The sequence below is a fragment of the Tiliqua scincoides genome, chromosome 4 (assembly GCF_035046505.1).
Source record: "Tiliqua scincoides isolate rTilSci1 chromosome 4, rTilSci1.hap2, whole genome shotgun sequence".
Classification (NCBI taxonomy): Eukaryota; Metazoa; Chordata; class Lepidosauria; order Squamata; family Scincidae; genus Tiliqua; species Tiliqua scincoides.
The window spans coordinates 116,784,136-116,801,758 of record NC_089824.1 but is presented as its reverse complement, the minus strand read 5'-3'; the positions used below and the strand labels follow the sequence as shown (position 1 = coordinate 116,801,758).

Sequence of the window (17,623 nt, the reverse complement as noted above, 5' to 3'; positions counted from 1 at the left end):
GTATTGGCGAAATCAACGTTTTTCAACCTTTAGCATTTCATGGCACACTGAGAAGCACTAAAATTATCAAGTCACATCATCTGTTTTTGCACAATTGACGAGGCACACCATACTGCCAGCCAGAGGCTCACATCTCCCAATTGCCCTACTAATGTAAGACCTTCCCCCAAACTCCCATGGCACACCTGCAGTCCATTTGTGCAGACCGAAGTGCAACTTTACAACGGTTGAAAATCACTGAGCTAAATGAAACCTCCAAGATCAGAGGTCGTGCACCTCAGTACATGATGCTGGAGACTAACAGGGTGCTGTTGTCTTCACAGGGTGCTAAATTCCTAGCTTGGTCACATGCTTGGTCACTTTTTGACACAGGATGCTGGAGTATGAGGACCCTTACTGTTATCCAGCCAAGACTCTTATGTATCAGGAGGCTCCAGGGACAATTCTGAGTTCTAGGAAAACCACTTGGTCCTCAAACAGCCAACCTAGAAGTAAGAGAGAGGCATGCATACAGCAGCATTTGTGGCCATGAGAGTACTTAGACACTCATGTTAGGGAGTGTTGATGCTGGAGTCTTGCTCCTTGCACTTCTCACAGTTATCAATCCACAACACTAGTTATCAATCAGGGCAACAGCCCTGCTATAAGGTTGTGTGAGAAGACTTGCACAAGCTTTCTCTAGGAGTTTCATGGCTGAACAGAAATCCAAATTGGGCCTCAAGACATTAAAACTAAGACTGCAATCCTAGATTGTGCTTAAGCTGGCGCAAGTCCCTTGTGCCAGCTTCCGGGTGTTGCGAACATACCATAAAGCACATTCATACCACTAGGCATGAGCCCTGGCAAAGCTAAGTTTGTGCCGCCGCTGGTGTGTGGGGAGGGCGTTTTGCGGGCCTTCTGAGGCAGAGTGAGCGGTGGGTAAATCAGGTGCAGGAGGGGGAGTGGGACTAGCCTCTGGCACTTAGGCTGGATCCTAACTCCTCTCCTGAACAGCCCAGCCTAACAGGGGGCTGCTTGGATCTGTGCCAGCAATTTAACTGGCACAGATCCGTGTAGCCCCATTGCGATGGCTGTTCCAGCACAGGGTAGGATTGGGCAGTCAGTGCACTAAAGGGGATGTTTTCCCAGGTGTTACCTGTGACACCGCTTGGAAATCAATTAAAGAGGAGAGCAAATTCCAGGCTCAATCCCGGTTTTGGGTTAACTCTCCAGAAGAGGTGGCAAGCTGGGATCAAGCCATTTTTGCTCCCACTCTATGGCGTGATTAGAAACAACCAGTACTTTTCAAAAGTGAGCATCGGAGGGGGAGCATTTCTTTCCCCCAAAAGGAAATAGGAACCCAGCATATGAGGGGTTACAAATATTCAGACTTTATTATAAATAAGAAATACTGTTTTATACATAAAAACTGCCAAGTGTTGCATTTTTTGTTGTTGCTTTTTTTTCCACTGCCCCCAGACAGCAGAGCACAGATTTAAGGCAAAAAAACTGGAGTGAAGGCACATACAGAGATGCTCACAGTCAAGAATCAAAACAAAAAAACCAAGGGGAACTCTTTCACAGGCATCTCTTGTGATACCTGCTTGTGTTTCTGCAAGCACTTCATTGCATCATTGTGTTATGCAAAGAAATAACGTGGAACTATACAAATGCAATCATGGCTGTTAACACAATAATTTGTAGTAAAAAGACCTTTATAACAATTCTTTTAATTTATTTCTTTAAAAAAATCTGTTAAAACCAGTTTTTAAGAAAAAAAGGAAATACAGCTAGAAAGGCAGGGAACCAAGCGAGTGCATCATTGCCATCCTTTTTCTCTTTTCCTGGCAGAGAGGAGGTACGGTTTAAATGCAGCCATCCAACTGGCTTGGCCAGATGAAAAACTACTGATGTCAAGTGTGACATGCCACAGTTTGTTTTTTTTAAAAAAAGGTAATTTCCGGTTTATGGCTTCAGGGTTGTACACAGGGAAGTTAGTTTCATGTGAACTGTTCAGAAGCCACTTGGGTAAGAGAAGAGAGATTAAGATCTGGCCAGAACCTCTCTCTGGCCCTGGAAAATGGTTGCCCTAATGCTATAAAAACCCAAGACCCAAACTGAGCTCCTCGTTTCCACACAACACTACAAGTAGGAAGGCCACAGATTTGAGTCCTTAGAGCTGTTACTGGACCTACAATAATGGTCTAGTTCTCCTTGAAGTGGTTGTAGGGGACTTATGGGGTATGCAGAAGCACTACATCCAAGACACAGTTTTACCACCACAATGAGAACTAGGCCAATGTTGCATTTCCCCTTTATCCAGCAAGTTGCCCATAACCATTCGTAAAATCAAATCAGCTCAAACGTAATGTATGTAAACCACAAAAAAGAGCTTGTTCAAGTGATACTCTGACCATCAAGGTAAGCCTGGGAGCAGGCTCAAACCCAACTTCTCCTTTCCTCACTCACCTCACTGCAGGTATAGAAAACATGCATACTGGGGACCTCCTGGTTATTGACTGTTCTCAATGGAGGAAGCCGGGGAGGGAGCCCACAACTTTGAGGCCTGATCCCTATCTTACCAAGCAGAATTGTGGGTGGCAAAGAAGCACCTGAAAAGGCTCCAAGAATGTTAGTTCTTTATGAGCGACACCCCTCCGAATCCTTTAGGCATCAGTGCTGGCTTTAGAAGAGGTGACAGACAACTTGTTCTTCCTCTGAATACACTGGGCAAGCAGGCTGATGTTAACACCACAGAAGATGATTACCAATATGGCAGGCATAAAGGAAGTGAGGCTGGGCAATGAAAATACCTGACCCCCCAACCCCCAAAAGAAGAATAAATGGAAGGAGTAGGGTTCATGTAGCACGGTGATGAAGGAAGCAAAGAAAGAACAGTGCCACTCTGGAAAGAAGACCAAGCATATTTACATAGGAGAATTGGGTAGGAGGAAGAGGGAGGAAAGATGAGAAAGACTTTTCCTCACACTATAATGATTAAAAAAAGACAAAAAAACACCCACATTCACACAAAAATATAAATTTGAAATAATTAATAGCACCAGTGTGTGTGTCAGATAATAAATTTCTTCCCCTCTACGCAAACGTATAAAGTTGCATAGTGTTTAAGGGTAGGTATATGTGGATCTCAAAAGGCAGGGGGGGTTGGGGTGGAAGCTTCAAAACAATTTTAAGGGGGAAACTGCAGAGGCAGAGCATTTCCTCTAGTTCAGAAGGGGGGAGGAAAGAAGAATAAAGCAAACCATCTTATCCCAGCAAGGCCGCTTAACCAAAAATATGTGATGGAGAAATCTTCACTAGGGCAGAAATTTATACTGAGCAAAGTGGCAAACAGTTCAGTTTGCAAATAATTGGTTTTATTTGTCCCTACACCAAACCACTTTCTTGCAAGAAAAATGGGGTCAGTTTTGTTTTGTGATTTCTCCTCTTTCAACAAAAGGTTAAGCCCGCCATGTTGAAATAAAACACAGTTCAACTTGCAGAGGGTGGGGAGAACAGAGACCTGCACAGACATCTAGGGTTATTTTTTTTTCTACCAGAGAATATTACACTGACTTCAATTTTCACAGGGAAGTCTAGCAAGTAAAGTTATCTCTGGGTGGCCAATTTCTTTCCGTAAAAAGGAAAAGGATTCACTTATTAGAGAATCCATCTATAGTAATCCAGCTGCCCCTGGAAGCGATCTCTTTGAGATTCCTAGTGACTGGCTGGCAAGAGAAACAATTCTGACCACGAGCAGGATCTTCCAAGTTGAAGAATTAAATTTCCACCTTTGTTCTCAAAGGCTACAGAAGAAAACCTGCTTTACAGGCCAAGGTATAGCACCATGGAGACCTAATGAACTACTCTTTCCCCATGACTCCCCCAAAATGTTTCTGAGAAGCTGTATCACAGAAACAGGATATACATATTGCACTCTAGAAAAGTTCCAAAAAAAAACAACACCTGACAGCTGGCTACCAGCATTCGAGTTTGATGGGCCACTGATTTTATAAATAGGGTTGGCTTTTCCTTCTTGTTTTGTAGCTATACTTAAGGTCATCAATGTTCATAACCAAGCGTGGGACACACTGACTGTTACTATTTAATACTTTGGTAGCCAAACCTTTTCCTTCATAGACAAGAAGAGATAATTGAGAGAGCGAAGAAGGCAATGAAGAAAACGTCTGGGATTGCCCTCACCATACATTAGTTTCTATGGCCACTTCTGCAATTTGGTACAGCAGTTCAGAATATTTCACATCATTGTGTAAGTAAAAGAAAAGTGTTTTCTGGGGGAGGTGGGGGGAGAGAAATTGGAGTGTTTGAACAAAAAAATGTTTACATTTTATGTTTCAAAATCCTTTCAATGTCCCAAATGCTGATATTTAATTTGCTTTTTGTTCAGAAACTTGCATGGTTTTTATCCTTGATTCAGGAAAGAACAAACAGAGCTGTGAGAGGTGAGGTGGGTTCCTGAAGAAGGTAATCTAGGAATTAAGGCACTCCACAGCCAAAAGAATTGCTCCACCAGTCACTAAGGGAATGCCCCCCTGCCCTTAGCACACCCTTAGGGTTTCTCAATGGCTGGGGTGTTGAAACAGCCACTTGGTAAGGACCTCTTGATGTCCTCTAGATTGTTAATGTCTTTCTCAATGGTCTTAATGTCCCTGTTGTATTCCTCAATGGCGCTGGCTTGCTTTGCAGCTGCCTTCTCTAGATCAGACACTTTCCGGTCTAGGTCGTTGTCCCTCATCTGGTTTTTGGCAGCGTTTAAGGTAGCCTCAATTTCATTCAGCTTGCTCAAGTCCACAGGCTCCACACGCCCTGCAACATGAACATCACACAAAATCAAAGTGAGATTTTATAGCATTGTCTGTTGTTCTGATAATCTTGGCGTGCTGACCAGATATTTTCGACGTTTTTAAGAACTGCATTTTATAAAGCTGCGTTTCAGTTTGTTACAGAGCTGAATTCCACTCACAAAGCAAACAGAAGGAAATGGCATTTCTTACATTTACATTTCTTACATTTCTTACATCTTACATTTACATTTACAATTTTCCTGTTGTATTCCAATTAAGACATATTAATTTGAGGTCTCTCTGTATCAAAACTCATATTTATTAAATTTTAACTTTGCCATGAAGCCCCAGTTTTGCACTCAATTCAGTTTCCTAAAACGAACACCCAGAAATTCGCATCATTTAAAATTTTACACCAACAAAGTCTAAATTTCATTACTGAAAAGTGTATTTAAGCTATGTTTTAGAACAGATTTTCTATCTACATATAGACTTCATTCCTTCTTTTTACAATGCAAGAGTAACCACAACATGGGTAGTTCATTACCTATTTGTCATTAAGACCCCAAATTCTTTTTCACAGGCCAAGCCTATGAACTGCTGCCCAGGCAAAGCAGTGTTCAGGACAATATGCAGTGATTGTGGAATTACAGCTTCCATTTCAGGAGCCTGCAACTATGCAGCTTTCGGAGTTTAAACCACTGAGCTTTCAACCACCTCTGTCAACAGATGGGGTGTTTAGGTGCTAAGGAACTATATTATGCCTGGCTGAGACAGAGGGAGGCAGTATATACTAAGGCTGGAATTTCCCGTCCTATTCAACATGCAAGTCTTTAACTTCAGTGCCAATAAACTCTCTAAATATACTACAGTAACTTAAGTTGCTACCAATGCACCCATTAACAGGACAGGGAGCATTCATGCAACGACTTGTATACTGAAGAACCTGCTGAAGGTGGGGGCCACAGTACAGCTCTACATGCACAAGAATGCACTGCACTTCCTAAAGGATCCCTGAAAGCATGGGCCACGCCATCCATAATCAGGGCAGGCGCTGCCCTCAACACATCCAAATATGACTTCTCTCCTGCAAATGGTAACCACTCACTTAAATGGAAGACAGGAAAGTGGAGCAGTTGCAGTTAACACTATGCAGAGAGGAGCCCCCTACCACAATCTTGCTCTTTCATGGCTCTCTCTTGGATGCCATTTCTTGGTGACTGCAGAAATATGGGCCTTGCCAGTTACTACGATCACAAACATTTTATATATCCACCTATACCAGTCATTTGGGATACAACTGCCTGAAAATCAGCAGAGAAGCAGGCTGTCTTTCATAGAAGAGGGTTAATAAGGCAATACTCTGAATTCCATACCATTCAGGGTGATGGGGTAGAACTTGGCAGTCATTGATCAGGTGAATACTAAAGGAGATGCCTACCTAACTTCTCCAGAAGGTCGTTGATCATGTTCAACAAGCTGTTAACAGAGTTCTTGGCTTTCCTTGCATTGTCTTCTGCTTCCTGAGCAGCTTGTGAAGCCTGTGGAATAGAAAGGCAAACAAAGGTATATTACACATACACATGTGAATTCAGTTATGGCATCTCAGGTCCAATGACTTACGGATGAATGTATGAACCACCTCTGTTGAAAGATACTGCATGGTACAGGAAGAACACACATGACATCAACATGGATAAGCACTTACCCTTTTACATTTTTTGGAAAAAAAAAACAGTCAAACACAACATCTAATATGTCCTGGAGAAGATTCTTTAAGTAACTGTAACAAGTTGGAAAGCAGCCAGAGTTACTCACCATTCCTGCCATCATCATATCTTGGTCTGCACTGTCCTGCTTCCTTTTCAGTTCTTTCTCTGCAGCCCCCAGTTGCTGCAACAAGTCGTCCACATCTTTGTCCAGGTCAGTAACAGTGGAGAAGGTCTTGTCAGCCTCAGCCTTTGTTGCAGCAGCATTCTAGGATTGACACAAACCAAAGAGTAAGAAACAGGTCAAAGTGAACATGTAAAGAGATTCGGAGGCTTCATAGCATATTGGTCCATGCAGTCCATTGGTCCATGCAGTCTAGTATTGTATGCAGCTCCCCAGGGTCTCATGCTGTGGTCTTTCCCAGCCTTACTATCAGAACGCCTATACCAAAAGATGCCAGGGATGGGCTCTGGGACTTGCTCCAGACAAATCAATGACCCTTGTCCCCTTCCTGAACAAGATAGGAACAAATGCGCTGTCATTATAGTTGGCTCCTAATTCACAGAAGATGCTCTAGACTTCTAGAGCAATAGTCTTTATTGTGCCAGGACCCCCAGTAAATAAATAAATAACTGAAGTATGAGACTGGGGACCCAACCACAATCCCATATCCCTCCTGGGACCTGATCTGCTCCCATCACCGCCCACTGCTTGCCCCATTTCCCACTACCTCTTGTGTCTTCACAACAACCCAGTGAGGTAGCAGCCTAAGCAGGGCTGCCCTTAGAAGCTTCCAGGCAAGACAGAAAGACTGTGCAGGATTGTATCAAGAACTCAGTGTTTAACAGTCTTGCTTAAAATGAAGAGCCAAACGTGCAGGCAGTCAGCCTATACACTACAGCAGTGGTTCTCACACATTTAGCATCAAGACCCACTTTTTAGAAAGAGAATTTGTCAGGACCTACTGGAAGTGAAGTCACGACCGGAAGTGACATTATCAAGCAGGAAAATTTTTAACAATCCTAGGCTGCAATCCTACCCACACTTACCCAGGAGTATTTACTATCATTGTTAAAAGAGTATACATAGTAACCTGTTAAAAGTACAGATCTGCAACATTTCCCCAAATGCAGTCACATACCATGGTAGCATCAAGTCTATTATATTAAAAATAAAATATTGAAATGAATGTGGACCCACCTGAAATTGGCTTGCGACCTACTTAGTGGATTCCGACCCACAGTTTGATAAACACTGCACTAGAGCATAACTAACAGGAATTAGCAGTTCCTGTTAGTCATGGTCAGTTCTTCAGTTTAAGTAAGATTATTAAACAAGAAAACTTGTGCTGCAAGCACTTCTGCGATACAACAAAGGTAATTTAATGGACCTGGGTGTGCAATTTATATTGTGTTCCTGCATATCCACAGTTTCTGATACAGGTGGAGCCTATTTATCTGCGTGACTCGGCGCGATTAACAAAAAACGCGTTGTGCTAAATTCCATAGAGTTACGCAAATACACTGTAGCCTGACACTTCCAGATGGAAGGACACTAAGGCAGCTGTTATCAATCCCCTCCCCTCCATACTCAGCCCTCCCCGTTGTCAGCTGCCCAGCTTCGTTCACAGTTGGGATGCTGATCTTTTAAGAGTCCAGCCCTATGCGTTTCTACTCAGAAGTAAGCTCCATTCCAGTCAATGGGGCTTACTCCCAGGAAAGTGTGGAGAGGATGGTGGCTAAATCTCATGCTTTGCTTGGTGGGAAGGCTTGCTTGTGTCTGTGATTGCCTGCAACATGGGGGGGGGGGTTTGCTTGTGTCGGTGATTTCCTGCACTCTCTCAATGGGGGGGGGGGAGAATTTGGCATACACTCCCTGGGTTTTTTTAAGCAATCCCCTCTGTTGCTACCACACCTGTCCCAGTGTGTGTGTGTGTGTGTGTCAGAGAGAGAGAGAGAGAGAGAGAGAGAGAGAGAGCTCCACCTTGCTGTACATGTTCTAGCTACAGAGATTTTCAGGCCCCCCTTCCCCTCTTCAGCCTCTTTGCTGGCTCAGCGGCTCCAGGAGTGTTACTATTCCTTTGCAAGGGAAACTTCTTCCAGGGCTCCAGGGCTATTTCCCTGCCTGGGCGAGGCAGAGCCTTTTTGCAGTATTTTGGGCTGCCTGGAAATGGAGAGAGACACCAGCGCAGGGCAAAGCAGGCAAAGGTGTGTGTGACTTTTGGTCCCCCCACCCCATTCACGTTGAGACAAATCCGCAGATAAAAAATCCGTGGATAAATAGGCTGCACCTGTATTTGTGGGTACCATCATCCACAGATACCAGGGTAGGCCTATATTTTCCTGTTTTTAATTTGTCAGCTTGAATGACCATATAAGTGGAGGAAAGGCTGGGTAGAAATTGAATAAATACACACATGCATGCATACATCTTTTCTCTCATTACCACTCAGAGGTAACACAGGCCAACACACATTTTGCTTCCTTAAACATTACACCAATTCCTGGGTATATTTGGGGTGCTGATTCAAAAAATGGCATCCGTTTTGCCCTATCACATCTAGTTTTGGAGACACGGCATAGCTTCTTTAGTGAATGGTTCAAGCAGCTTCCTCATGAGGAAGCTGCTTGAACCATTCACTAATGAGGCTATACTATATCTCCAAAACTAGACATGATATGGCAAAACGGATGCCATTTTTGGAATCGGTACCCCAAATTCTTATCAAACCACCATAAAGTTTGGGAAAAACTTTCCTGACCCTCAATTTTGTAGGCCTGTGTCATCAATATATGCAGTAGAATAATATATGTGGCTTTTCCTGAACAGTACCATTTCAGATCACAAATGAGAGAGCTCTCATATTTGAAGAAAAAATATGCAACCCCCACCTCTTGAAAATTAGCAAGGGCTATCTAGAAAATTTTGATCTGATGTGCTAGCTTTCTGTGGGTGAAGGGTTTTTCACCTGAAGTGGTATGGTCCAGGAACAGCTGCACTCTGCCATTCCACTATATCTGGTGGTCTGCTATGTCCGCTATATCTGTAGGTCTGGAATCATCATAGCACAACAAGGTTTTACAACACACAGAATTACAAGCATCACATCTGGTCATTAGACCCAGTCAACTGACTTCAGACAGGGAAGTTACATGCTCAGAGAATACCAATCAGGAAGAAATTTCATTTTCACTGTTCCAAGAAGAACATGTTGGTTCTGTTGGTCCACCTATTCCAGCATTATCCTCTAACCCTGACTGGTAGGGACTCGCAAGGCCTCAGGCAGAGACCTTTCCTACCTCTGCTACCCAATACCCTTGTGACATGAGTTTCAACATGTAACCTGACGCATGCAAAGCACATACTGTACTATTGAACAATAGGCCCCGAGACTCACTTTCTGTACAGAATTAGCAATCTTCTCAGCATTGTCGGATTTGTTCTTTGCTTCCCTGGCATCAGCAGCGGCATTGCCCAGTGCCAGTTCTGCCTGCCGTGTCTTATTGTTGGCCTCAGCAATTGTCTGTGTAATCGCAGGAATTTTCTTTAGGGCATCCTCCGCTGCTGTCTTGTTATCATTCACACGCTTATCGAAGTCTGAAAGAACATAAAGAGACCCTGCTGGATCACACCAAAGATCTACCTAATCAAACTCTCCATTTCCACAGTGCCTCTGAGAAGGTCCAAGCAGGACAAGGAGGCAACTGCCTTTTCCTGTTTGTCCCCAACACTCATCACTCAGAGATATTCTGCTTCTGAACATGGATGTTGGTTAGAACATCCATGTTCAGAAGCAGAATATCTCTGAGTGATGAGTGTTGGGGACAAACAGGAAAAGGTGACAGCTGGTGACAGATCAATCTTTCATGAGCTCAGTCACAATTTTATCTTACCCACAGGAACAATAAATAAATGCTAATAAAGCCAAGAGAGAGAAGCTGGGTGTAAAGACCATATTGTTTTATAATTGTCCATCTGATCATATTGACTTACAGGCTTCAATTTCACTGGTATAGAAAACCTGTGCCCGAGCTATACTGCTTCAGAGTGGAGGTGAAGGCTTACGTTATGGAATGCTCTTCCCTACAAAATTACTCCTCCCTTATAAAAAGTTATGATGTCAGGAAGAAGAGCTCCAGCCCAGCCATCTAATTTTCTATGTGGATTTTTGTGTGTGCACGTGGAAGAGAATGGTTTTATCACCACAGAGAGAACAAGGCCACAATCTGACTTACGTCAAAATGCTGTTATCACACTACTCCCAGACCCAACTCAATGTATACCTAGCTAAACCAGCTCAGACATTCCTGCAGAACTGTGAAGTTTGCCAATGACCAAAGAAACAAGGTCACCTTGGGCTAATCACCCTCTCTAGGCTTAAGTTCAACATACACAGAGATGCATGAATTCTGCACCACAAAAATTAAAATTATGAGACCTTGGCAATACAGAATTCTGACTTAGCATTTTCGAGCACTTCATGCAATCATGTAGCTGCATTCATCTTCTTTTAAACACAAAAACAGACACTGAAATATTAAACTACTTAATACTTGACCAGAGCATTAGGTGCAACAATGCACATCAGTACTGTCTATTCTGACTGGCTGCTAAAAGGTCTTCCCAGTTCCATTTAACCATAGATGCCAGGAACTGAACCTGGGGCCTTCTGCATGCAAAGCACACAGTTACCAATGGAGGTTATAGCCCTTCCCAGAAAAGCTACTCCTTGGGAAGTTGAATTGAATTCATGGCGTACACAAAACTCTGATGCCACACTTGCATCAAGACAATACACCACTGAACGAGTTACAGTTGTACTTAAACAGTACACCAAGAAGAAGCCCGAACTGGTCAAAGAGGACAATCCATCTGTGGTTCTGCAAAGTGCTCACTGGTAAGTGATGCTGCCTACCTTTTAAATTGCTGAGAATGTCATTGGCTTCCTGGAGTGTGCTGTTCCCCTTCTTGGCAGCTTCTTCAGCCAGAGCCTTGGCAGCATCTGCTCGAGCCAAGAGTTGATCAGCCGTCTAAGGAAAAGCACCACAGGTCATAGAATGCTTCCTCTCTGCAATGCCTTTATTTAGTCACATCTGGGTACTCAAAGACGCAAGGCCTTCAGCCCAATCCTAAATAAAGGAAGTGCCAGCAGAACATGTGCTGGCTGCTGCAAAGCTACGGTAAAGCATTTTGTGGCAGTGCAAGCAGCTGGCATGCCAGTGGATTGATGGAGACCCCCCACAGCAGAGGTAAGTCTGTGCAGGGGGTGGGGAAAGAATGGGCAAAGGGATAAATGGGACGGGAAGGGGGGGTGAGTGGAATGGGGCCATGATGGAGAGATGAATGGCCTGAGAGCGGGGCGAGTTTGGTAGCAGCTGCACACGCCGAATTCTGACCTCCCCGCCCTTCCTGGGCCTGATCCACTTGCACAGATCAATGCAGATTTGTGCCAGTGATATAGCTGGCACAAGCCTTTGATCTGACCTGTTGCAGCTACTGGGGCTTACCCTGAGACAAGAGGACAAATGACCCCTTACCTTCAGGAGACCTCCAGCAGCCAAAATCCTATGCAGGATGCAGCAGAAGCCACCACGGTGCTGCTGCATCACCACATGGGGATTTCAGTAAGACTGGGCTGTTAGTTTAGCGTAATTTTAGATTTCTATCCCATTTTTTATTTATAGCCTGTCCCGTCCCAAAGGCACAGGATGGGTACCAAAAGCAGTTTAGCAAAACAGAGTAAGAGTCTATTTCATTCATCAACATTTTTCCACCCTTCCCAATTCTGAGCCCCCAAAGTGAGCCCAAGCAGATTGGTTTTACAGTGCTTACAGTCTTAGCTCACTTGGGCCTAGTGACTACTGACTAGGCTATTATGGTAATGGTATGCCAGCCTATATAGCCTGCCACACATTGGGGTACAATGGAGTCCAGCGAGACATTTAAACATCTTTGACTCTCGCCCAACCAAACAAGGAAATGACAGTACAAGTAGGACTCTGATTTTTTCTAAGGCTATGCAAACATACTTTACTCATATAAGCTCAGAAGTAAGCAAGGCAAGCTTCTCAGAAAAATATCAGGAAAGGGGATTTTGAGAAACTGCCAAAGATTAAGGGACTCTCCATGGAACAGTAGTTCTCACACATTTAGCACTGGGACCCACTTTTTAGAATGAGAATCTCTTGGGACCCACTGGAAATGATGTCATGACCGGAAGTGACATCATCAAGCAGGAAATGTTTTAACAATCCTAGGCTGCAATCCTACCCACATATACCCAGGAGTAAGTCCCACTTGACTATCATTGTTAAAAGCATATACATAGTAGCCTGCTAAAAGTACAGCTCTGTAACATTTCCCCAACTGCAGTCTAATATATTACAAATAAAATATTGAAATGAATGGGGACCCACCTGAAATTGGCTCGCGACCCACCTAGTGGGTCCCGACCCACAGTTTGAGAAACACTGCCATGGAAGAAAGCATAGGTAGTCTTAAAGATGTAGGTGGGTCTACAGTACCCTCATACTGTACATGATGTCCAGTGTTTCCCACAAAGGATTCAGTAGCCCATCTCACCCATGAACACACTGCTCAGCAATGCCTCCCCCTCTTTTATTGTGATTATTTATCCCTTACTTCTTACTCCACCCATGGCCATACCTTCCACAACTCCATCTTCTCACCTGGGTCCTGGAGCCCACACACTGTTAACTCCGCTCTCCACATAAGGTGGCATGGCCACAACACGCTAAATTAACAATTTGCTAAGAGACCTAAACACAAAGTCACTGTACTTCCCTTAGGTATGGTTAATAGACTTTTAAAAATGGCTAATGATGAAGTCTCTGCTTGCATATTTTATGGCTTTTATTAGGGATGACAGCCCACACAAAAGGTGAACTGACCTGCTGCTCAGTCTTGCCTTTCTCGAGAAGGTTCTTCACTTCCAGCTCTTTTCCTTTCATATCTTCTCTCAAATCTTCATAATCCTTCAGTTTCCTATTAATTAGCTGATCCAGCTCTTTTGCTTCCTTCTTAATTTTATTTGCCTCATTCTGCACAAAGAAAACACATATAGAAACAGCTTCCATGAATGCAGCTAAGTGACTGAAATCAGATGGCACAACTGATTTCCAAGGAGCTAATATAAACCCAGTATTGGAAAGTCTGAATTTGATCATTCTTAAAAGGATTGCAAACCACAATCAGATCCCACGGTGTAACATGCAGCGAATTCCTGGAAATTCTGCAGAGCACATTTTTGCACTTAGGGACAAGTAGACCTCCATTTGGGTCACTGAAAGTACTCCTTTCAAATATTTGAATTCTTTTTAAAAAGTTTACTCAGGATATATGTACATTTAAATCTTGTATTTTCCCCCATTCCCACAGATACTCGCCTATAAGGCAAGAAAGTTCTGCCAATAAATCAAGGGTAAATCATCTCCTCGCCTTATCTGTGGGTCACTCAAGGGTCAGGACTGCTCCAACACATCATGGCAGCCAGGAGAGGCCCAGAGGAAAGCAACAGAACAATGCAGAGATAATTACAGTGCAATCAGTCTCCATGGCAATGGGCTCCAGGGCAAGCTTCAGCCAAAGTTAACCTTTTCACTCCTCCTGAGACAGAAGTAAGCCAGGACTCAACACTTCCATTTAAATCAAAGCAAGTTTCATTCTCTTTGGCAGGATCACACCCGACTCCTCTGCACCCTTGTTTCTTTTTGCAAATGTTTGACAGAAATCTAGTTTTAAAAACACCAGGATGTAATCCTCATTTCCATCCGAAACGAAGTCCAGGACTATAATTCAGCGCACCATTACTTAAGAATAATATCCATTGAAAACGATAGTTCTACTTCTGCATAAATAAGGTTGCAACTATGTGTAGCTGCATTTGCTTACGCTCATTCCTTGTTGCTTGTCTCCACTGTGAATTGACATGCACACTCCCAGTTATGTGTTATATGTTGTATGCTATATGTTGAACCTTTGGCTTAACACACAGAACACCTTAAAGAAGGATTTGATTAATGGTTCTACTGGTATGTTGTTTACAGTGTACTTACTCTGATAGTGTTTATAAAAAGGTTGTGAAGACCAGAATTTTATAAAATTAATGAATAAAAATGTATCTTATGATTTTTTACTATATTTTTAATAAATTAGAGTTTGTACCATTACTGGTAACAATTACTGGTAGGTTTTTCAGGATCAGTCCTCAGGTAAAGTCAGACAAAAATATAGTCAGACACCTCCCTAAGTTTACCCCCCCCCCCAACTGATCCAAGGGTCATAGAAAATTCCATGATTTTAGTTCAAAACCTGCCCTCAACGTATCTGTGAGATCGACTTCTAGGCAAGTATCTATGGTGTCTGCTAATGTTTGTCAAAATGATTCATCACAAAAAGTATTCAACAAATCGTACCTTAGGTAAAAGTTAAGAGCATGAACTATTATTTCTAGCGTCACCTACAAAAGGTTGACGCCATGTGTCAATTGCATTGTTGCTCAAATGCATGGCCCGCCACAATATTTCATCATGCTGCACAAGTTGCCCAACTCAGCATACCTCTAACTCCTCCGATTCTATACGCGGCAGGTTGGTGAGGTTAGCATAGATCTGCAGAGCTTTGTTCCCAGCTTCCTCTGCTTCAGCATGGACCTTGTTTGCCTGCTTTTCTAGATTCCGGGACATATCCTTTGCTTGATTGTATCTAGGAAACAGGATAACTATTAATATTCCTGCCTGACTTGTTGGTACAATTCTTGCTGTTGGTACAAAAGGTCTTCGGTTCCAATTTTGACACGTGTTAGTGTGTGTGTGGGGGGGGGGGGGGCAGTGTGTCTGCACCAGATGGGACAAAGTCATACATATAGTGAAAGATGACACACTTTTGCATGCAGAAGGTGCCAGGTCATTCCCTGGCAACTCCAGTTAAACACACATCTCAACTAGCAGTACTGAGAAAGGCCTCTGTATTGGATCTAGAAGAGCAGCTTCTAACATAAGAACATAAGAACAGCCCCACTGGATCAGGCCATAGGCCCATCTAGTCCAGCTTCCTGTATCTCACAGCGGCCCACCAAATGCCCCAGGGAGCACACCAGATAACAAGAGACCTCATCCTGGTGCTCTCCCCTACATCTGGCATTCTGACTTAACCCATTCCTAAAATCAGGAGGTTGCGCATACACATCATGGCTTGTACCCCATAATGGATTTTTCCTCCAGAAACTCGTCCAATCCCCTTTTAAAGGCGTCTAGGCTAGACGCCAGCACCACATCCTGTGGCAAGGAGTTCCACAGACCGACCACGCGCTGAGTAAAGAAATATTTTCTTTTGTCTGTCCTAACCCGCCCAACACTCAATTTTAGTGGATGTCCCCTGGTTCTGGTATTATGTGAGAGTGTTCTCTTTTAGCAGACAACAAAGTGGACAATATTGATGGACCAATGGTCCACGTGACTTCTTCTAATGAACTTGGTCAAAAAGGCTTTAAGAGAAATAAAGGAACAAAAGTTCTGCATTCAAATTTCCACTGAATTAACGAAGTAGACAGATTCTTCCATTCCTAGGTTATTGGTGGTGTCAGAGAGTATGGCACATATTACACTGATGCTTGGACAACTGCAGAGGATGCCTTGGGATAGAGTACAGGTGCTTCTGTTCACCATTTCAGACTTACTTTCTGTTAAGGTCACTAATGTCATTCATTGTTTGATTCTCTCCAGCCAATGTATCCAAGAGCAGTTTATATGCCTGTGATGAGGTATCATTTGCTTCTCTGGCTATACGCTCAATGTCATCAGCTTCTTGCTTGTGCCTGGGGCAATATTAAGAGAGGAAAAAGCAAGCTATTAGAAAATCATCACTGGTTCCTTTTTGCCTATACAAGCACCGTCATTTGAAGTCTAAATAGGAAGCCTCAACAACATGCTATTATTGTTCTATTTCAGCAATAATCCTTGAATGGTTCCTGAGCATATGGTCATGACAGCCTAATCCTACATCAGTGGTAGTATATGTTTTTGGCAAATGTGCCACAAGGCAAGCCCCAAGTATGAGACAGCACCATTCTGGTGCATGTAAACTCATGCCCTGGGCTGATTCACACTATGGAGCTGGGAAGCAAACAGCAGCACAGGACTTACTGAGACCCACTGAGTTCTCTTGCTCCTGCCCAGAAGTGCCACAAACCCCTACTGCCAGTACCAAAGACTGGCCATGTAGGTATAAAGTTCTATAGAGCACTGTATTCGATCTGTTGGGAAAGATTAATGTAACTGTTCCCTCCAATGCCTTGCAAAAAACCGTATCTTCCCCATTAGTCAACAAGACTATTCAAACAGGAAATGACTAACACAAACTAGGATTGGGATAATACTTGAGGCTTAGAGCTAGTCAATGCATGGCAGTCTTATCAGATCAGAACACAGTAGAACAAGAGGAGAGACTGATGATGCTTTCTTTTCAAGCAATTCATACTGGAACAGAATCATGCTGAGGTTGGAGGGCTGTGCCCTTGCACCATCCAGGACCACTTACAAGGCTTTTGTAATCAGGTCCAGATATGCACAAGCATAATGTAAATGCACGATGCATAAGTTATGAAGTTTTCCTATGTGTGTAAATCACAGCCTCTCTCTAATCCACACAGAAGCCAAGACCTGCAAGAGGAGAGGGAAGATAAGGTGCAAAGGTTTGGGAACAGGTAAAGGGGGGGGGGGGAAGATCAGTATTCAGTTCCCAGGAAGGGGTGGACAGAGGAATGAGGGTTCCAGAGCGACTGGGTTAAGAAAATGAGGGGCATTAATGGCTTGGAGACATAATGAAAGTGGGAAAAATCAGAGTGGGAGCAGGAAGAAGAAGGCTTGTGTTTGACAATCTTTCAGTAGAGAAATTGTTATAGGGTCAACCCCACCATACATGCTGTGTGCAAAGACACAATGTGCCTCACCGTGCAGCCAGTTGACGGGCCTCTTCTGCCAGGAGAGTCATGTTACTAGGATGACCAGTTGGTTCTGGTGGAGTTATGGACTAGAGAAGGAACCAATGCACTTACATGAGTCACTTCTTACATCTTTAATTCTAAGGCAAACATTTAATAATAAAGTACA

General features: G+C 43.4%; 1 protein-coding gene across 1 annotated transcript in view; it reads right to left on the bottom strand.

The window, feature by feature from the left end:
• Positions 1-1,347: 1,347 nt before the first annotated feature.
• The window catches only part of LAMC1 (laminin subunit gamma 1), a 148,749-nt gene continuing 132,473 nt past the window's right edge, over positions 1,348-17,623 (bottom strand). Inside the window, exons 20-28 of the mRNA XM_066623498.1 lie at positions 17,464-17,543; positions 16,192-16,329; positions 15,074-15,218; positions 13,406-13,555; positions 11,410-11,524; positions 9,892-10,091; positions 6,603-6,761; positions 6,226-6,325; positions 1,348-4,806 (exon numbers count right to left, since the gene is read on the bottom strand). Coding sequence (XP_066479595.1) covers positions 4,550-4,806; positions 6,226-6,325; positions 6,603-6,761; positions 9,892-10,091; positions 11,410-11,524; positions 13,406-13,555; positions 15,074-15,218; positions 16,192-16,329; positions 17,464-17,543 — 1,344 coding nt within the window. The 3' untranslated portion in view covers positions 1,348-4,549. The remainder of the gene's footprint in view (positions 4,807-6,225; positions 6,326-6,602; positions 6,762-9,891; positions 10,092-11,409; positions 11,525-13,405; positions 13,556-15,073; positions 15,219-16,191; positions 16,330-17,463; positions 17,544-17,623) is intronic.